This window comes from Ceratotherium simum, chromosome 6, assembly GCF_057802395.1.
Source record: "Ceratotherium simum simum isolate JZ-2026a chromosome 6, ASM5780239v1, whole genome shotgun sequence".
Taxonomy (NCBI): Eukaryota; Metazoa; Chordata; class Mammalia; order Perissodactyla; family Rhinocerotidae; genus Ceratotherium; species Ceratotherium simum.
This window is the reverse complement of record NC_141905.1, coordinates 33,926,719-33,947,655: the sequence shown is the minus strand read 5'-3', so window position 1 is coordinate 33,947,655 and position 20,937 is coordinate 33,926,719. Positions and strand designations below refer to the sequence as shown.

Sequence of the window (20,937 nt, the reverse complement as noted above, 5' to 3'; positions counted from 1 at the left end):
TATTCCTGGTGCCAACCCCCAATCAGAAATATGGATCTAAGAGAGCCAGCTCTGTGTAAGACATTTTATGAGTCATGTTTCTGTTTGTTCTCTTTGTGTTATCTCCTGAATTTCTTCAATTTAAAAAAAAATGCTTAAAATTTTGTTTCAAATTTCAGCTGTACTACTTGTTCCAAAAAGAGAATATATCTACTCTTGGGCTGGAGTGTCAAAGGGGGAGCAGTGGCTGCCCAAAGCCACTGTAAATGTGTCGGTGGTGATCAATGAAAACCCCAAAGGGAGATTACATCTGAGGGGACAGAGAGTCATATGAGTTGCTTCCTACTTGCTCTAAAATGTGAACTCCTTAGAAAGGGATTTTCTGACCACTCATCAAACTGTCACCAGTCCTTATCCTCTGTTATTTATCTTCATAGCACTTGTAGTTGACATTGTAATGTGGGCCTAAGATGTTTATTTTTGACTCTCTCATCAACTAGAATTCAAGTACTCTGACTGTAGGCACTTTGTCTTATTCACTGTTTTATCCTCAGCACTAAAAACAGTGAAAGAGCTTTATAAATATTCATTGAATAAATAAATAAATTCTCAACCCAGTACTAGATAAGGAAATTTTATTTTTATTAAGGACCCATGGCATTTGCTTCCAGGGACTAAGTTAATTTCTGCCTGAATCACAATTTTGCCACATGGGGGCTCTGCTGTTAGCTACAAGAGATTCCTCAACATTCCTCCACACTCAAGGGAACTACTTTCAATCAGGATTAAGCATTAACAAATACAGAGAATGGTTCTCCAGCCAGCTTAAGAGAGTCTCCAAATAGACTGATATATTTTAGTGTAATATAAGGACCCACAGGCTCCCATTCTCTGCTACAACACTGCAAACTTATGCAGCGTTTCCCTTTTCTCAGAAGTTTAATATCTCTTAAGTCTGCAGACTAAAATAAAAAAATCAGACATTGCTTCAGAAACAAAAGTAGAACTAACCAATGGAACATGATGCTTTTTTAGCCAAATCAAGATTTCTATTATCTTTCCCAACCTGGTGTTTAGGGAATTTAATTCTTAATGCTGATATATTTGTCAGGAAGGCAAATTAAAAAATATAATAGTGTACCCAGTTGAAACTATTATACAAAACGCTTTAAAAATACAACAGAAAATGCTATAGACTGAATGTTTCTTTCCCCCACTTCTGCCAAATTTATATGTTGAAACCTAATCCCCAATGTGATGGTATTTGAAGGTGGGGCCTTTGGGAGGTGATTAGGTCCTGAAGGCAGAGCCCTCATGAATGGGATTAGTGCCCTTATAAAAGAGCCCCTGAGAGCACCCTTACCCCTTATGCCATGTGAAGTTATGTGAGAGAAGAAGGCAGTCTATGAACCAGAAAGCAGGCCCTCACCAGACATGGAATCTGCCAGCTTCTTGATCTTGGACTCTCTAGACTCTAGAACTTTGAGAAATAAATTTCTGTTGTTTATAAGCCACCCAGTCTTTGGTACTCTGTTATAGCAGCCCAAAGGGATTAAGGAAATTTTCTTAAAATATATGTGAAGCAAATATAGCAAAATGTTTATTATGATACCATTCAAACAATATTGACTTTATATTCAAAGCACAGCCATACAAGCAAAGTAAAACATCAAATATTAAGGTGCAAATTTGGTTAAGAGACTTTTATAGTTACTCTAAAACTCCTTTGTTCTACTGTGAGAAACTATAAGAAATTTATATATAGGAATATATATAAATATATATTGAAATTTATATATAGGAATATATATAAATATATATTGAAATTTATATATATAGGAATATAAATTTTACAGTGTGATTCTGGTGCCACATGTTCCTTCATGGAATTTGTTCTAAATGAAAAGCTAGAAAACTGATTTCTCTCAATATAAATGACAACAAACAAATTTTGATTGCTGTTCTCTTGATAGGAATTCCTCTTTTAGAAGAACATCTCAACATCAATACAAAAATTAGCAGGTTTGTTTAGCAAGGAACAACATCAAGTAATTGCTTTGCTGACTACGGGCAAAAAGACAAGTGTGGTGGAAAGGGAAGAACAGAAATACCAGTAAATATGAATGTTAAACCAACATAGACTCATGGCACCTTAATATTAATTATTGTTCCCAAACTTGTCATTTGACCCATTACTGAATTCCCTAGTAGTATAAATACCACACAATAAAAATACATATTTTTCTCTGAGCTCTAAGTCTCATATTACTCAAAAGTTCTGCAAGTCTCAAATTTGCTACCAAGAGTGAATAGATGCCCAAGTATCCATTTGGGGCTAGATATCCTGCTTAAATTAATGAATAGACTCTTGCTCAACATATACGCCATTAAAAATTATTCCCTGAAAATTAAATGACACAATGGGAAGCAATCAACCAAATGCAGAACATGGAACAAACTATAATTCAAATGACCTGGTACCTCCCAACAAATCAATGGCATTAAAAAATTAAAGAGACTTCAGAAACATGGAAACCAAATGCAATGTCTGGGCTTTGCTTAGATCTTGACTACAAACCAACTTTAAGAACTTATTGTTAATTTTGTTGGGTGTAATAACGCTAGACGGTTAAATTAAAAGTCTTTATTGATTAGAATTGTATACTGAAATATATACACGGGTAAAGTAACATGATTTCTGAGATCTGCTTTTAAAGTAATCCAGAAAGAAAAAAAAAAATGTGTGTGTATGTGGGAAGGGAGGTGGGCAAAGGTGAAACAAAATTAGCAAAATATTGATAATTGTTGAAGTTGGTGTTTATTATACTATTCTCCCTACTTTTGTGTATGTTTTCAAATTTCCACTAAAAAAGATTAAACAATTATTTCTTCAAAGTCATGTGATCTGTTCAGTCTTCAGAAGTCCACCACTAAGTGTTATACTTTAAGAGTTTGTTATTTTTCCCTATCCCCAAATTTAGCTTAGGAAGTGACAATGAAGAATGCAATAAAACCTGAGAATGTGGATCGACGCTGCAGCATAAATATATCTTCAGGTAAGGGAGAGGGAGATGTGTTGGATAACTTTGTAAGGTCTCATTCATTTGAATTTGCCTCATTCCAGAAAGAGACTGAGAAACCATTTTAATGGTCAGACCTGGAACTTTCTTCATCATTTATCTAAGTCAGAGATGTTTACTCATAACCGTATGTGAGCAGACAGGGTTTTTTTTTTTTTTTTTTTTTTTTTTTTAATTTTTTGTTTATTGCAGTAACATTGGTTTATAACATTGTAAAAATTTCAGGTGTACATCATTGTACTTCTATTTCTGCATAGATTACATCATGTTCACCACCAAAATACTAATTACAACCCATCACCACACACATGTACCCAATTATCCCTTTCACCCTCCTCCCTCCCCTCTTCCCCTCTGGTAACCACCAATCCAATCTCTGTCCCTATGTGTTTCTTTATTGTTGTTATTATCTACTACTTAATGAAGGAAATCATACGGTATTTGACCTTCTCCCTCTGACTTATTTCACTTTGCATCATGCCCTCAATGTCCATCCATGTTGTCACAAATGGCTGGATTTCATCGTTTCTTATGGCTGGGAGTGCAAACTGGTGCAGCCACTATGGAAAACAGTATGGAGATTCCTCAAAAAATCAACGATAGAACTACCATATGATCCAGCTATTCCACTGTTGGGTATTTATCCAAAGAACTTGAAAACACCAATTTGCAAAGGTACATGCACCCCTGTGTTCATTGCAGCCTTATTCACGATAGCCAAGACTTGGAAGCAACCTAAGTGCCCATCAAGGGACGAATGGATAAAAAAGCAGACAGGGTTTTTAATGGAGCCCTTAAAGCAAGCAGATGGAAAGGATATTTCAGAGATGTGTTAATGCTCTGATGGAAGAATAGGATATAATTACAAATGAACAAATACATATAATGCACATGAGTATTCTAATCAACTAGAAACGAAGAAAATTTTCATAGCTGTAGGGAACTCAGTGTTAGCATTCTGACTACCTTTTTTTTTTTTTTTGGTGAGAAAAATTGACCCTGAGCTAACATCTGTGCCAATCTTCCTGTATTTTGTATGTGGGATGCCACCACAGCATGGCTTGATGAGCAGTGTGTAGGTCCACGCCTGGGATCTGAACCCACAAACCCCAGACTACGGAAGCAGCACACATGAACTTAACAACTACGCCACTGGGCCAGCTCCATGACAACTCCTTTTTATGATAGGGTAACTGAGTCAAAAACATTAAGCTCTTTACAATATCTAGATCAAATGCATTTATTGGTGAAAGCACCTAATGAATTAGAACACAGAATGGCAACGACATATGTTGTATAATAAATGGTTGTGGTATTAAAATTATAGTAGAAGGGGAATACTGAGGAATTTTTTAATAATATTGGTAAATTCTGATTCTGTCCTCGGTCATGTTCAGGACCTTTGATATATGTTTGTTCCAGTATGTGCTCATGACCAGAGAACCTAGCCAGAATGAAAGGAAAATTAATTTTCTCATAGGTACTGATTCCAGAAATATATAACAGCACTTTACAGTTTACAATGTATTTACACATAAATTACGAAAATTGATTCTAAATAAAAGCCTTAGAAATTCATAGCACAGGTTTTATGAGTCCTATTTTGCAGATAAGCAAACTGAGACCCTGAGAAGTTTGGCCAGAATGTTCCAAATTCCAAATGTCAACTGACATATGCAATAAAAAGTATATGGCATTCTCTAAATTATTCTAGAAAGATATTTTGGATTCACCGAATTTATTTTCTAGACTGCTTAGTCCAAATGTTCCCATATCTGGTCTTGATGTAATTTTCAGTTTTCACCAAAGCTTTTGGTTCCATTGCCTTCCAAGGCCATATGCAAGGATGTTGCCTCTATCTACACCACCTGAATAGAAATCCATGTTGCTGTTGTTTAGTGTCTAATTTTGCTAATCATTTCATAAAATATTTTAAAAATATATAGCAGTGTTTTGATGCCTAATATCAAGAAGATGTTTTAAAAATTAAATTAAAATCTCATAAAATTGAAGAAAAGTGAGAGCCAAATTGAGACAATTCAAATGTATTAAATTCTTGATCTTATTCCCAAAACTTGACCCACGAAAGCAGTTGATGACTTCACCATCCAGTTGCTCAGCCCATAAAAGTAAGAGTCATCTTGGGGCCAGCCCAGTGGCGTAATGGTTAAGTTTGCATACTCTGCTTTGGTGGCCTGGGGTTCGCAGGTGCAGATGCCAGGCGTGGACCTACACACCGCTCAGCAAGCCATGCTGTGGAGGCGTCCCACATACAAAATAGGGGAAGATTGGCACAGATCTTAGCTCAGGGACAATCTTCCTCACCAAAAAAACAAAAATGTAACAGTCATCTTTAATTTGTCTCTTTATCTCATACCTCCACTTCTAACCCATTGGAAAACTCCTATTTGTTTTACCTAAACATATATCCAGAATCTAACCAATTCTCACCATTTCCACTGCTATCACACTGGTCCAAGCCACTGTCATCTCTGTCCTGTACCAATAACCTCCCTACTTTCACTCTTGTCCCTTTAGAGTCTATTCCCACAACAGCAGCATGAGTGATCCTTTTAATAGGTAACTTGATCATATCTCTACTCTACACAAAATCTTGAGCTGGCTCCCAGTTTTCGCCAGAATAAAACCAAAGTTCTTACAATGGCATACAAAGCCCTCCATGGCCCAGTACCTAGTACCACTCTGAACTCATTTCCAGTTACTATACCCCTTGCTCTCTTCACTCTAGACCGATTGGCCTCTTGGCTGTTCACTGAACACATGATCTGCTCTCACCCAAGGGGCATTGCACTGGCAACTCCCCATATATATTTAAGGTTAACAACCTCACCTCCTTCAAGGGTTTGCTCAAGCCACTTTCTTAGTAGCTCTAACCACTCTATATAAAATTGCAATCCACCTCACCCCTTGCATTCCCAATCTTCCCTATCCTTATTACTTTTCTTTTTTCTATAGTACATATGATCTAATAATATACTATTTATTATTTTTTTTATTGTCTGTCTAATCCCTTTAGAATGTAACCTTAGCTTTTTGTTTTGTACACTGATATACTCCAGGTGTCTGGAATAGTGTCTGGTACATAGTGAGTACTCACCTATTGATAAGATACCAGTACATCCTCTTTAAGCTCTGATTTTTTAAATTTATATTTGGCAATTTGGTTTCATATTGGACTGACATTTGGCATTATATACTGAGATTGGATTTATTTACCCAATTTAAACAAAACATATTCAGCTATTTGAAGTACTATAAGTGCAACAAAAAAAAAGTCTTTAGATACTGACCATTGGTCTCTTCCTCAACAGTAATCAGTAGCCATTCATGGATTGGATCTGACTCCAGGCTATTTCCCATGGAGAAGCAAGGAAAGTGAGGAGAAAAATCAGAGGCTTTCAAGCATCAGATATATGAAAGATGAGTTATAAATATGATTCCCTTTAGTCTTTTATTTAATAGATACAAGTTGTCAAGCCCCATTTGGGATGTTAGATGATAAAAGTTGTAATGTGCCAAAGGGAATATTCAAAAGTATACTTACAGTTCTAATGAAATTTATGGTTTAACTATGAAGACAAGAGATGTCTATATGAAAAGTGAAGATCACTTGCTGACCATCTGAGTGTTTCCACTTTTCATTTTCTTGCCTTTTCATGCACATTCTGTAAGAACACTTTCTCCAAAATTGTACCCAATCTCACTGGCTGTGGAACTCCACAGTGATCAATCCCACGTACACAAGACTAGTATTACATAACCAATTTACCTGACATCAAATGTAGTTATGACCCCCACAAAAATGTGTTTATTCAATAAACATTTATTGAGTATCTATAACATGCCAAGTGCTGTTCTAGGTATTAGGGAAACTGAAGTAGACAAAACATTGTCTTTGTCCTCATGGAACTTACATCACAATGTCATAGGTTTGTACACCCTGTCTTCCTACTAGGAAGAAATTTATTCTTTTTAATCATTCCCCACCAGTACATTTCTTAAACCTAGTTGTCCATCAGAGTCTGTTGAATAAGTGGGGCCTCTTCCATCCCCTTGAATCAGAATCTTAGCAGAGGGATTGGGAAATTTATCTTTTTAACAAGCTTTCTGGGGGTTTTATATGGATTCATGGCATGCATAATTTGGGGGGAGCCACTGCCCTATTAATAGCTCACGTATCTGAGGAATTGGTCATTTTTATTGGACTATATCTGTGGGACCTCTTTTGATTGTCATGACTGTCACCAAACTTCTCATTCTTAGAGAATATAAAAGCTCTCCAGGGTTTTCCATAGCCAATTCACCTAACAAAGACTAACAACAAGGCAAACTTTTAAAGAAGTATACCATTTATTTTTAAACAAATGATTTTCTCTATGGGGCAGATGTTATCATATTCTGCTTTGGGGAAGAAAAGAATTACACATTAATTACGAGTTACGATCTATAGAACCAAAAGATTCATTTTAAAGATAAAGTTGAGATGATGGAGATTTAGATGTTTTCTCATCAAAGAAGGAAAGACTGAGTAAATCTCAGAAATCCCTTGTGAACAATACAAAAAATGTTCATTGAAGTAGTTCTTTGTGAGTTAATGACAGTCAATGTAGTCAATATTCATTACTACACAACATGCAATATCAGCAAATACAATAAAGTTGATATTATTCAAATAACAGCTAGGGCCAACCCCAGTGGCCTCCTGGTTAAGTTTGGTGCATTCTGCTTCAGCGACCTGGGTTTGGTTCCTGGGTACGGACCTACACTACTCGTCAGCGGCCATGCTGTGGCAGCAGCCTGCATACAAAACAGAGCAAGATTGGCAACAGATGCTAGCTCAGGGCGAATCTTCCTCAAGCAAAAAGAGGAAGATTGATGACAGATGTTAGCTCAGGGCGACTCTTCTTCAGCAAATAAATAAATAAATAAATAAATAACAGCTAACACAGGCTTATTATGTGCCTTACACTATTCTAAGTACTTTACACATATTAAGATGACTTAATTCTGAAACCTTCTATGAAATGAGTTTTTGTTATCATGTCCATCTTGTAGAAGAGAAAACTGAGGCATAGAGAAGACAGGTAAGCTACTCAAGGTTACATAGCTGGTAAATTGTAGCCAGAATTTGAACCTAGGTGCAAAAATCCATGCTCTTAATACTAGACTCAACTGCCCTTCCTTAGTTTTTATAATATTTCTTTAGAAGGCTCATACCAAAGAAGTTTATACAAGTCTATTCTAGGAAGCAAGAATTTTTTTATTACAGCTTCCCTGCCCCAATGCTTGAATCAGGCTAATTTTCATTTGACTCATTTGAAAATGAAAGAGAACAATGTTGTTGAAACAGGATCATCTAGTGGTTAGTGGCTCAACCATAAGAGAGATATGGTTCTGAATCTCAGTTCTGCCACTTGTTTGCTATATGACCTTGAGCAAGTTACCTCTCTGTCTCAGTTTCCTCATCTTTAAAATGAAGGTTATAATGGGACCTACAACATAATTTCATTTAAAGATAAAACAAGATAGCCCATTTAAAGCACTTAGATAGTGTTCAATAAATATTATTAGTGTAAATAAATAGCAGCAGCATCAATAAGCTGAACCAAATGATCTCTTGATTCTTCTACCCACACTAAATATGGTTTATTTCTATTCTAATTAAAAAAAAATGACAGCAACCATAACAACAATAAACCAAGGCGTAAGCCATTAAACCAATTATGTCTTTTGTGGGAAAACCAGAAAGGCTATCGGACACATTAATTTATATGTCATTAATTATCCCCTGTATTCTAAAACGTAAGTATCCTAGCATCTTGAGACACCTTGCATAATTTAATCACTGTGATTCCAAGAGGTCAAATGGGCAGGCAGTTAATGCTTCTCTGTGAAAAGCTCAATAATTCATTTTATAAATTTCTGTTCAAAGCCTACGCTGAGGTTAAGAAAAATTGACATTCAGTCTGTGAACTTAACGTCAAGCTCCAGAAAAACTCTGGGCAGCACATGTTTAGCAATTAAGTGGACACAGACAATAAAGATGTTGCCAAATTGTAAAACAACACTCGGAAATAACAGAAAATGTTGCTAGTTATTGATTAAGGTGATCATTCAGTTCCTATTGAGCCACCCAAAAGAATCATTCATTTTCCAGCAGAGAGCCTGCTCATTTGCAAGATAAAAGAGAGACATTTCTGCACATGCCCATAATGTTCTTCACCACTGGGGGCAGCTTTACATAAGACTGCATTCACTGAAACCAAAGCAACAGTCGGAGCAGCTTTCAGAATGACAGTCTGCAGAAGTGAGCTGAGCGTGTGCGCGATACAGGGCTCTCCTGCCTTCTGGGCTCCAACACAGCTCTGTGGCTGAACTGGGTGCTCACCATCAGAAATGCTGGGCTATGGAATACAGATGTGGCAGCTCAGGTAGCCCCACGTTGCCTGGAGGAATACATCATGCTTTCCGATAAGAAGAAATTGTAGGAGGCAGTTTTTTTTTTCCTAACGCCCCCCCCCAAAAAAAAACTGTAAAGATGCAAAAACGTAATATCCATGAAGATCCTATTACCTAGGAAGATTTTGATGTTTTGCTGCGAATGCGGTGTTGGGATTTATTTGTTCTTGGAGTGTTCTGCGTGGCTGGCAAAGAATAATGTTCCAAAATCGGTCCATCTCCCAAGGGGTCCAATTTTTCTTCCTGGGTGTCAGCGAGCCCTGACTCACTACAGTGCAGCTGACAGGGGCTGTCATGCAAGTGGCCCCCTAAGCCAAAGCAAAAGACGTGAGGACGACCTTTGAACAATACAAAGGATGGGTATGTTTTGTCATTTTTCTTCTTTCCTTCTTAAAAAAACAAAAACAAAAAAGCCTCTAGTCTGTATTAATTCTGCCTTAATTATTTTAGAGATTACCTTGCTCTGCTCTAAGACTATAAATTCAATTGCTTAGTGAACATGTTTCCTTGCTTAACTATTAAAAAAAAAAAAGCCTAAAGACAATTCTCTTTAAATTACAAGCAGATGATATTTGACGTTAAATATTGTTATCTAGATTTAAATTTTTAAAAGAAAATACATGCCTATTTTTGCTTGATTAAAAATGAATGAATTCTTTTTTGGGGGGATAACTTTTCTAAGTTGTTTTTATTTCCAGGTTTCAATGTAATTAGGCTACTGAGCGGATCAGCTGTAGCACTGGTTATAGCCCCTACTGTCTTACTGACAATGCTTTCTTCTGCCGAACGAGGATGCCCTAAGGGCTGTAGGTGTGAAGGCAAAATGGTATATTGTGAATCTCAGAAATTACAGGAGATACCGTCAAGTATATCTGCTGGTTGCTTAGGTTTGTCCCTTCGCTATAACAGCCTTCAAAAACTTAAGTATAATCAATTTAAAGGGCTCAACCAGCTCACCTGGCTGTACCTTGACCATAACCATATCAGCAATATTGATGAGAATGCTTTTAATGGAATACGCAGACTCAAAGAGTTGATTCTGAGTTCCAACAGAATCTCCTATTTTCTCAACAATACCTTCAGACCCGTGACAAATTTACGGAACTTGGATCTGTCCTATAATCAGCTGCATTCTCTGGGATCTGAACAGTTTCGGGGCTTGCGGAAGCTGCTGAGTTTACATCTGCGGTCTAACTCCCTGAGAACCATCCCTGTGCGAATATTCCAAGACTGCCGCAACCTGGAACTTTTGGACCTGGGATATAACCGAATCCGAAGTTTAGCCAGGAATGTCTTTGCTGGCATGATCAGACTCAAAGAACTTCACCTGGAGCACAATCAATTTTCTAAGCTCAACTTGGCCCTTTTTCCAAGGTTGGTGAGCCTTCAGAACCTTTACTTGCAGTGGAATAAAATCAGTGTCATAGGACAGACCATGTCCTGGACCTGGAGCTCATTACAAAGGCTTGATTTATCAGGAAATGAGATCGAAGCTTTTAGTGGACCTAGCGTTTTCCAGTGCGTCCCGAATCTGCAGCGCCTCAACCTGGATTCCAACAAGCTCACATTTATTGGTCAAGAGATTTTGGATTCTTGGATATCCCTCAATGACATCAGTCTTGCAGGGAATATATGGGAATGCAGCAGAAATATTTGTTCCCTGGTAAACTGGCTGAAAAGTTTTAAAGGTCTGAGGGAGAATACAATTATCTGTGCCAGTCCCAAAGAGCTGCAAGGAGTAAATGTGATCGACGCAGTGAAGAACTACAGCATCTGTGGCAAAAGTACCACAGAGAGGTTTGATCTGGCCAGGGCTCTCCCAAAGCCGACCTTTAAGCCCAAGCTCCCCAGGCCGAAGCATGAGAGCAAGCCCCCTCTGCCCCCCACGGTGGGAGCCACGGAGCCCAGCCCAGAGACCGATGCTGACACCGAGCACATCTCTTTCCATAAAATCATTGCAGGGAGCGTGGCCCTTTTCCTGTCCGTGCTCGTCATCCTGCTCGTTATCTACGTGTCATGGAAGCGGTACCCTGCGAGCATGAAGCAGCTGCAGCAGCGCTCCCTCATGCGAAGGCACAGGAAAAAGAAAAGACAGTCCCTAAAGCAAATGACTCCCAGCACCCAGGAATTTTATGTAGATTATAAACCCACCAACACGGAGACCAGTGAGATGCTGCTGAATGGGACGGGACCCTGCACCTATAACAAATCAGGCTCCAGGGAGTGTGAGGTATGAACCATTGTGATAAAAGCGCTCTTAAAAGCTAGCAAATAAGTGGTGCTTTATTGAACTCTGGTGACTATAAAGGGAACGTGGTGTCCTCCTCCCCTTCCCTCTCCCTCTCTCATTGCTGGCAAGGTCCTTCTCTGTCAGTTTTAGTACATTCATAATACTGGTCATTTTCCTCTCATACATAATCAACCCATTGAAATTTAAATACCACAATCAATGTGAAGCTTGAACTCTGGTTTAATACAATGCCTATTGTATAAGACCTTTTATTGATTCCATTAATGTCACACTTGTTTTAAGATAAAACTTCTTTCACAAGTAATCCCCCACATCTGCTGTTATTCTTCTGGTAGGACCAAATCTACAGTTCTAGAAGGTTTGCAGTTTATTGGGAAATCAAGGAAGAGTGAATGATCCCAGGTACTTGGAGCTTGAACTGATTCTAGGAGGTGACATGATTAAGGAACATTTAGAGAGAGAGCCTTAAAACAATGCCTGGCTTAAAAAGAAAATTGCAGGAAACTACAAAAGATGGTGCTCTGTTAAAGCAGCACCAGGAGCAGTTTCCAGAGGTATTTGCATTGTAATAAGGCAAGCCTAGGGAAAAGTGCTGAAGGGTTCAAATGCTGCAAGTAGACAACTGGAAAACATGAGGAGATGGTAAAAATACAAAGTTTTAGACTTGAAGCCTTGTCTTTGATACCCATCCCTGTAAAATCAGACTAGAGGTTTCACTGTCAATTTCTTCTAGCCTCTATGTTCCCTAAATAAAGAAATAAATAAAGCAGGCAAGAGGCAAATTTGAGGAGGTAGATTTCCTCACTGCTCCTCACCTTAGGGAGTTTTCAGAGAGGAGGCTTGCAAACGGGAAGGCAGCTTGATAAATGCATGTGATTGGGATCTTACTCGAATTCCTCTTTCCAGCTCTTTCAAGGACCCTCACGTAGTGAGTGGAATCATTAGCTCTGTCTGTTCTTCTGTTTGGGATTTGTCAGGCTGTCCTGTTGTGTTCCATTATATGCCCCGTATACACATCCTCTGGTGAGTGACACTTCAATCAGGTGTATAGAGAACACATTCCAAGACACGCTTTCCACCAACAGCCTCATTGGAAAGGATGACTTTGATAACACCTTAATAAATGTATAAAATAAATCTTAGAGGAAAAAAGACCAATCCTACGGCGGTTGTCTTTTGCTTTTCTATTGCTGATGTTACAGTGTCCATGCATTCATCTGTATTGTGAACTCATCCATCAGTACGATTCTGTACAGACCCTCTTGGCAATCTGCAAGCTGCATGCATGTTTTTATGTCATTGGTGAAAGTTTATTGACTGCAGCACAGATATCATAGCTTCTGTATTTAAGTAACTTTGACCACAGTTCATTAAGATTTTAGAAAAATGTCTTAAGCCTGTATCCTTTTTCATCTTCCAAAATGAACAGTTCTATTATAGGAGCAAAAATCAGGAATTGCAACATTGAGTCTGTTTCATTTAATTTGGCTTGCCAAGCCCCACATCTTTAACCATGTCCCTGTTCCTTCAAAACAGAATCGCTGCAGCAAAAAAGAAAAAGTGAATGGCTATTTTTACCAGCATTTTTATATAGTTTGGAAGCTTTTCATATGCTGAGAGGAAAAATCTAGGCAAGTCACCATGAAATATAATTGCAAGGAAGCCAGATTATAAAAATCATACTTTTATAAGCAATAAAGAAAAAGGAACACTTAAAGTGGGTTTCTCAAGGTACTTTGATTTTGATTAAATCTTAAAATAAATGCCAGTTTAGAAAAGCATTATAGCTACAATATATTTACCCTTGAACAATTGTTGAATATACATTTATTAATGGCAAATATTCATAGATTCCCAATTGATTAATAATGCAGATACTTCCTTACAGTACTATGAACTGGATGACTGAGCCTACTGTGATGTTTTTCACTGAAGTTGTAATTTCACATTTTTCATAAAATGTCAGTAAATATATATTCCATCTAAAAAAGAAATTTTCTTTGGTCAGCCTCATTTTTATCTGTACTAAAGATGATTGTATTAATTAAATACAGTGTTAAAGTGAAAAAGCCCATTTCTATTCTTTGACTTGACATTTTGCCTCATTTGTCATGGATACCAGATAAATTTAGGCAAGGCATGTTTACACTTATACTTTTGAATTCTTGCACATTCTCAACGCTGTGGTACTGCTAATATATATACAATATGTTTGCTGTATTAAAAGTGTTTCTAAAATTCAAAGCCACTTGGTGTGTAAGATTAGATGAATGACCAACATTTTGAAGGCTGGTCATTTTTTTAATGCCTAACTTTAACTACTAATAAATTTAATAATAGATATGAACCAAAATAAAATCTTTTAGATTATAAAAGTTATTTTGATTAGGGACACGAAATTAGAAAAAAAAAAAGATCTTTTCTCCCTCTTTGGGAATGAAGCTCGTCTAGTTCTCAGTATCTTCTGAGCTCAAATATATAATTCTTGTAGGTTAGACAATAACTAGTTCACCACTATAAATTTAACAAAGCCAACTGGCGAATGTTCTCCTGCTCAAAAGTTGTTGTCCCCACCCCCCACCATGGCACTTTCTGGACTACTAATCTATTTTCATAAGTATTTCAAACTCATTGCATATTAGAGAAATAATTGATATTCCATTTTCTATTCCAAGTTTACATGAAGTATCTGACTTTCCTCCAAGACAACAACACTTAAACAAACAGCCTGACCTGTTGAACTATACAACAGAGACACATCGATGTAGAATGGATTAGTCAGTACTTCGAATGCTTTACCAGAGAGAGAGGAAATGCAGTTTAGCCTCTGAACTGCATGGGTTTTTCCCCCATTTTTATGAGCCGCGGTACGCACAGTGCTACCGCAGCACGGAGTTAATAGTCCCAGTGCCACAGTCTTCTAAGCAATGCTTATGCAAGATATATTCCTTTTAAATGAGTTTATATTTTCCGAGAATGTTGACATTACATCTTTTCAAAGAATTTAAACCATTTTTACTTGATTTGGTGATTCAACTACCTAAGTAGACAAACAGGCAATAAATTGTATTTCTGTGGAACAGCAGTGACCTCCAGTGGCTGATTAGACTAACCACAGCTATTCATACACATTTTATTTAGTTTTTTATCCTGAATCCTTATGGAAACGTGACTTATAACATAGAGTTTTTGATCTGTGAATCAGATTTGAATCTTATTTAGTCCATTTCCATGGGAAATATAATGTAATTTTTTAAAGTTATATTTTGCATATTGACTTATTTAGTAATGCCTAGAGGCCACAGAACTGGTATCGAGGGCTAGAAATAAGTGTCCATAGATGAAAAGCAAGGAATAATGTAATCAGAATAGACAAGAAACATTTAAAGTATTTATACTCATCAATGTTGGCCAAATATTCTGATATTTTCATTAAATGGGTTAATATTTTCCATAGGCAGGATACTGAGATGATGTAATTTAAGTAAGGGAAAACAAATTTCAATATTAATATGAAAAGAATCAGTACCAGTTATTTACCAGCTAGTAGGAATGTCTGAGCTATGAAGGGTGGGAGGCCTCTCCTTCTGGATCTAGAGCTCTCCAGTTTGTTGATCATGCCAGTGACCTATGCTTTGCCCCAGTGCTCTCTCCTTCCCTCCCCCTTTTCAGCCAGCTGAACACTGGTTCTATTAGGCTCTCTGACAATGATGTTATAGTCTAAGAGGTGATGATTCATGGATAATGAAATTATGCTCTCTTTCTGGGGAAGGATAATGCAGAGTCAGATTCGTAGATTTGGCAAGGGTTTTCAGGATGCTGTAGGTGCGGGAAATATCTTCTCTTCCCTTGACATTTCCCAAGAAGAGAACTTAAATCGTTTATTTAAAGTATGGATTAGACTAGCATCGGAAACAAGCATCAGGCCGTGAAACCTAAGACAAAATAAGTTCCAGACATGACAAAATGAAAATTGAGCCATGAGAAATGAAAAATTCAGAAACTGTTGCTTCTTTTATTCTCTTTTCCCTAGATTCTCATTAGAACTGGATGTGTAGGAAACCCATGGAGTTTTGCTATTCCTGTATTCTCTTAGCCACTTACATTAAAAATCAGAGACAGCTGGAAGAAACTATGAGCATGAAAAATAATATCAGTAAATTTAAATTACAAATTTGTAAGAGAAGTAGAATTGATGAAAGCTAAATAGCTCGTATTAAATGATTCTTGAAAACTAATAAAAAATAATACACAAGTGAAAGTGACAGCTTTCCTAATCTAATCACAATTGCCTACAGAATTGGACCTAAATTTTGCTTAATCTCCAAAATCATTAGTGATTTTTGCATAGTTGGGTAGAATACAATAAAAATACTATGGAGAAAATCTACAGAAAAATAGTTTATAATCCTTATTGATTTGAAGAAAATATCACAACCATATGTGGTAGAGTTTGGGCCTTAGATTCAAGTTTCTTTGAGTCTTGCTAATCAAATGATCTTAGGCAAATTTCTTAGCTTTTCTGAACATGACTTTCCCCATCTGTAAAGTGGGCATATATTATTGACTTCACATGGTTATTGGGAGGATGAAACTTGAGACGTACTTTGTAAACTCTAAAATTGCAACTTTTCAAAGAGCACTTAGTTAGATACAGTCATGCTACATAATGATATTTCAGTCAATGATGGACTGCATATGTGACGGTGGTCCCATAAGATTAGTACTATATAGCCTAGGTGTGTAGTAGGCTATAGCATCTAGGTTTGTGTAAGCACACTCCGTGATGTTTGCACAATGCCTAACAACACATTGCTCAGAATGTATCCCCAGCATTAAGTGACATGTGACTGTATTCAGCTGTTTTTTGGTGTTCTGTGTTTGGCCAGCCTGGGTTAAAAAGACATCACTAACCTCTATGCTACAGAAGCCCAAATCCATTTTACATTAATATGAATTCTGAGACGTGGCAGCGAGTCTAGAACTTAATTTGGCTTTGACCTTTAGTTTCCATAAAAACAGTTTCTTCCATCTCATATTATCTAAGTCTAGGAGTTTATCAGTAATGATCACAATGTACAATAGTCATAAATAAAGACACCAGACAGAGAATTCTGCATCAAATGCTTATCAAACTAAATCAAAATTCTAATTGTGTCCCAAATCAGGTCATTATAGCAAGGGCTTTCAATCAATATAGGTTACTTGCCCATTCCCTCTCCAGTGTCACTATTTAGAGCACTTGTTGACTTTGTACTTTATAAATGTAACATTTATGGGAAGATGACATAGTTATTGAGCAAAAGGTAATTGCTCATAATATGTTACAGTGGGATTAGCACACATTCCAGACATTAATCACATGACATCTACTCTGTTCTTTCTTTTTCTTTTCCCCAATGAAAGGTTATCTAAAATATCCTCCTAGTATAGAAATTACTATTGACTTTATCTATCAATTAATCATTGAAAATGACTGGATTAAAACAAAAGGAGCATAAAAATACAAAGGCTTTTTTTATGAGTAACAACCTATTCACTTATGCAAAATTAAATACTTTAGAGTACTCTTTGTGGTCCTTTCATCAAAAAATGACCAATGTAATCACAAATGTCTCTCCACTAGCTGTAGCTGGTCTTACCAAGTATGATATGGCAGATGTATTTCCAAAGTTCTTACATTTTAACTAGTCAAGCTATTCCTTTTTGATAGCTGAGTTTCCATGAAATCTCTGGAGAACAGAGAGAAGATGGTGGTTTTTCAGGAGAAAAAGCATTTGTGAATTTTGTGCTGCTTTACCTTCATAAGATGGTGGGTGTGCTTGAGTTAGGTCTCCTGAACATGTGAGGAGAATTCTAGGAACACAGCAAAAACAAGAATATCTGGGTCACAATATAAGACCAAGCAGAGGCAATCTATTTTATAACTGTACTTTCTAATAACAGAACTTGCATATTCCATAACAATCCATTTTATTGAAAAGAAGAAAAGACAACTCTCTATATTTTCTTTTTATTTTTCAGTCTTCCACTCCCCCCAAGAAGGAATTTCCTTTATTCCTTTCTCCCACTCTTAAATCCTTGTTCTCTACTTCTCATATTACAAAACATGTCTTCCCTCATATAAATCAGCACATTTAGTCATCTCACTCAAAGGAGCAGCTTATCTCCAGTAAAAAAATTAGACCATAAAACAAAATTTAAGTCTAGTTTACCCTTTTCCATTTCCTCTACACCCTACAAACCACCTCTTCAGTATCTTCTGATTTTCAGTGGAAGAAAGAAGAAATATATTTGAATTATAGGCTGGCAAAATAGTAAAGCCTACTATTTTCCTTCTTAATTAACTAACTTTTAGAAAACAAAATATACGACTTTATGTATGGGAGTGTTCAACTAATCAAAAACATTTCACCAATCAAACACACCCCTACCAACAATAAGAATTTTGTCTTCTCAGGAATCAAATGCATTTTTTTTTTTTTGCCTCACATATAAAATGATAAGGGAAATACTACATTTAGCAAGAGCAATTTCTGTTAAAGCTTTATCTCACTAATTACATCTATCCAGGGTGTAAAATACATTTTGCCAGTAAAGAGCAAAGGACTTCAATTAAATATAAATCCTTATTCAGCACTCTTGGGGCTCAAACTTATTAATGAAGTAGGGGTAAAAAGAAAATGTCTTCAGACAGTGAGGCTGTAGTATAGGGAGACTGTACTATAGTGTTCATGGTTTCAATTGGGTGGTCCCCACATGTAGCTAAAAAGTGCTTCTTGTCATTAACATTGATCTGTTACACTTTCTGAAAGAAGAAATTTGCTTATCCCCCTACTTTGATGCAATCAATCAGAATCTCACAAGAACGTTTAAAGGAAACTTGTAGAATATACCATGCTGAGGTTGAATTAGTAGAGTGACTAAAATCTCTGATAAACTTGTGATAAGATTATCACAGTAAAAACTCTCTAAGAAGTTTAAAAACTAACTCAGCACTTTAGGATCAGTGTTGGCTTGTACTCATCAATTTGTGAAAGGGATTTTGCACAATTTCTACAAAATTTTAAAGTGAAAAGGTATAAATACTTCATTGGGGCACTGCCATTTATCTAATGGAAGGTGAGATAACATCACTGAATGATGATTAAAATGGAATAATTAAAGATCCTTTTAATGTGGCAAAGGCCATATTACACAAGTATATTGTGTTTTCTACCAAGGTAGGCATGTTGTAGATGCTTAGGAAAAATAAAAAGAATCCATATCCTTTCTATAAGGGGATTATTCACATTGTATTACACATTTGTGTATATGTGTGTGTGTGTGTTTGTGTAATTGAGTCCTTATTATGTGCCAGGATTGTGTATATACTTTTTTAAAAAATGTAAGAACAGAGTCCTTATATTGACTCTGTTTTCCTCTAAGTTTCATCCATTAATCCTATATTTTGTCCCTTCTTTATAGGACTGCCCTAAAATAATTCATAAACCCACCCACACAAGGCTTCTCAAGCCAAATTATCCATCTCCAGTTCTCATTACAAAATGGTTTCCAGTGATTTACCATTAGGCTATCCCTCTGCTAGCTAAATTTTAATCTGCCAATATAGTCTTCTTCCCAGCCTGTGGCACCCACTCCAGCCCATCTCATGTCATTAAAAGGCAGCATGCACTTAGTCCTATGGACTTTTACAGGGAGGATTGAGCAGTAAAACGTAAAAATCTACATATATTTTTATGGGCTTCACTTTGGTTGTTTTTATAGTCTAACACACAGAGATGTGTGGGGTCTTTATTAGTTTACACTGAAATGCAAAAGCATTAAACTAGCTATAAATTAAAAATAAAAAGTCAAGGTAGAAAAATAAATAAAGTACAAAGCTCATATTATATATTTCTTAATCTTAACAATAATCTTAAGTGATGAGCATCCTATATTTCACCTTCCTGACATCTGATTTTTACCCTCGAAGTTTACCATCTTATTCTTGAATTTAAGCTTCACATGCCTTCTATTTTTCCATTTCTAACAGAAAAGTTTCTTTTGTTTGTTTTTGGTTGTTTTGTGTTGTTTTCTGCCTGCAGATCTTTTCCTAGTTCTTCTAGCATACCACTTTGCCTGCTTTTCTAGAATCCCCACTCGAATTTTGATCCTGTTGGAAAGTCACAGGGAAATTTATCAGTTTTATGGTTAGAGCAATCAGACAGACAAGACTGGGTTTGTCTCTAGAGTGCAATCTTGTCAAGTCTGGGATATCTGCCTTCTGTCTTCCCAGCCTCCCATTTCCATGCCTTTTCTCCATTTAGAAGGATCATCCATACTGAAATTCCTCCCTCCAATGGTACCCAGGGTGCTCTCAGTTGCGTACTCTTTACCAAATACCTATTTCCAGATCTAGACCAGTATTATTGTCCCTCCTGAGGGCACTTTCATTTAAATAGAGATAAAAACCTTTAGCTAAAGGTAGGCAAGTCATATACTAAGAGCAAACATAACCAGCAGGGTTGAGGAAAGTGCTTCTGGGGGCAAAAGGTTTTGCAAGCACCTCTGAAATCATCCTACATAGATACCTCCGTATTTTTGTCGATCATGAGGTTGGGCCTTCCCAAAGGAACAAAGGCAGGGCAAATAATTCAGGTTTCGTTCAGTAAGCTATAGTTTGAGAAATATCTTCAGTGAATTGCCATTACACAGGCTTTCTCTTTAGTTTTTCTCCACAGAGAGACTATATTGTATTCTAGAAAGAACGTGGGCTATCGGTCCAGGAAGATCCAGTTTGGATTCTGGTTCTGGGACTTAATAACTGCAAAATCTTGAGTCTTAGCTTCTTTATCTTAAAAAAAAATGTGTAAAACAATATAATTATCACAGGATAATTGTAAGAGAGCAAAGAATCAGCATTTCTTGAATATTTTTATGTACTTTGTTTTGGCACATTGCATACATTATTTAATTTAATACTCGTAAAGATCCTATGATAATTAAATGAGATGATATAGATAGAATCACTTAGTACAAAGCTTGGCACATAATAGTAACTTTCTTCTTCCCTTCATTAGCTCTAACTGCTCAGAATTTCAGTATCACAGTATGCTTTAATAGCTGTATCCCACTATCTATTTTTATACAGAATAACAAACAGAT

At 36.7% G+C, this 20,937-nt stretch overlaps 2 protein-coding genes across 2 annotated transcripts in view; one reads left to right on the top strand and one right to left on the bottom strand.

The window, feature by feature from the left end:
• Positions 1-20,937, bottom strand: part of LOC101393374 (catenin alpha-3) — a 753,022-nt gene that overhangs the window by 144,441 nt on the left and 587,644 nt on the right. The gene's annotated exons all lie outside the window — the stretch shown is intronic.
• On the top strand, positions 9,392-13,907 carry LRRTM3 (leucine rich repeat transmembrane neuronal 3). The gene is made up of 2 exons (XM_004427081.3): positions 9,392-9,899; positions 10,238-13,907. Exons 1-2 carry the CDS (start codon positions 9,896-9,898, stop codon positions 11,773-11,775), a joined length of 1,542 nt encoding a protein of 513 aa, XP_004427138.2. The 5' UTR covers positions 9,392-9,895; the 3' UTR covers positions 11,776-13,907.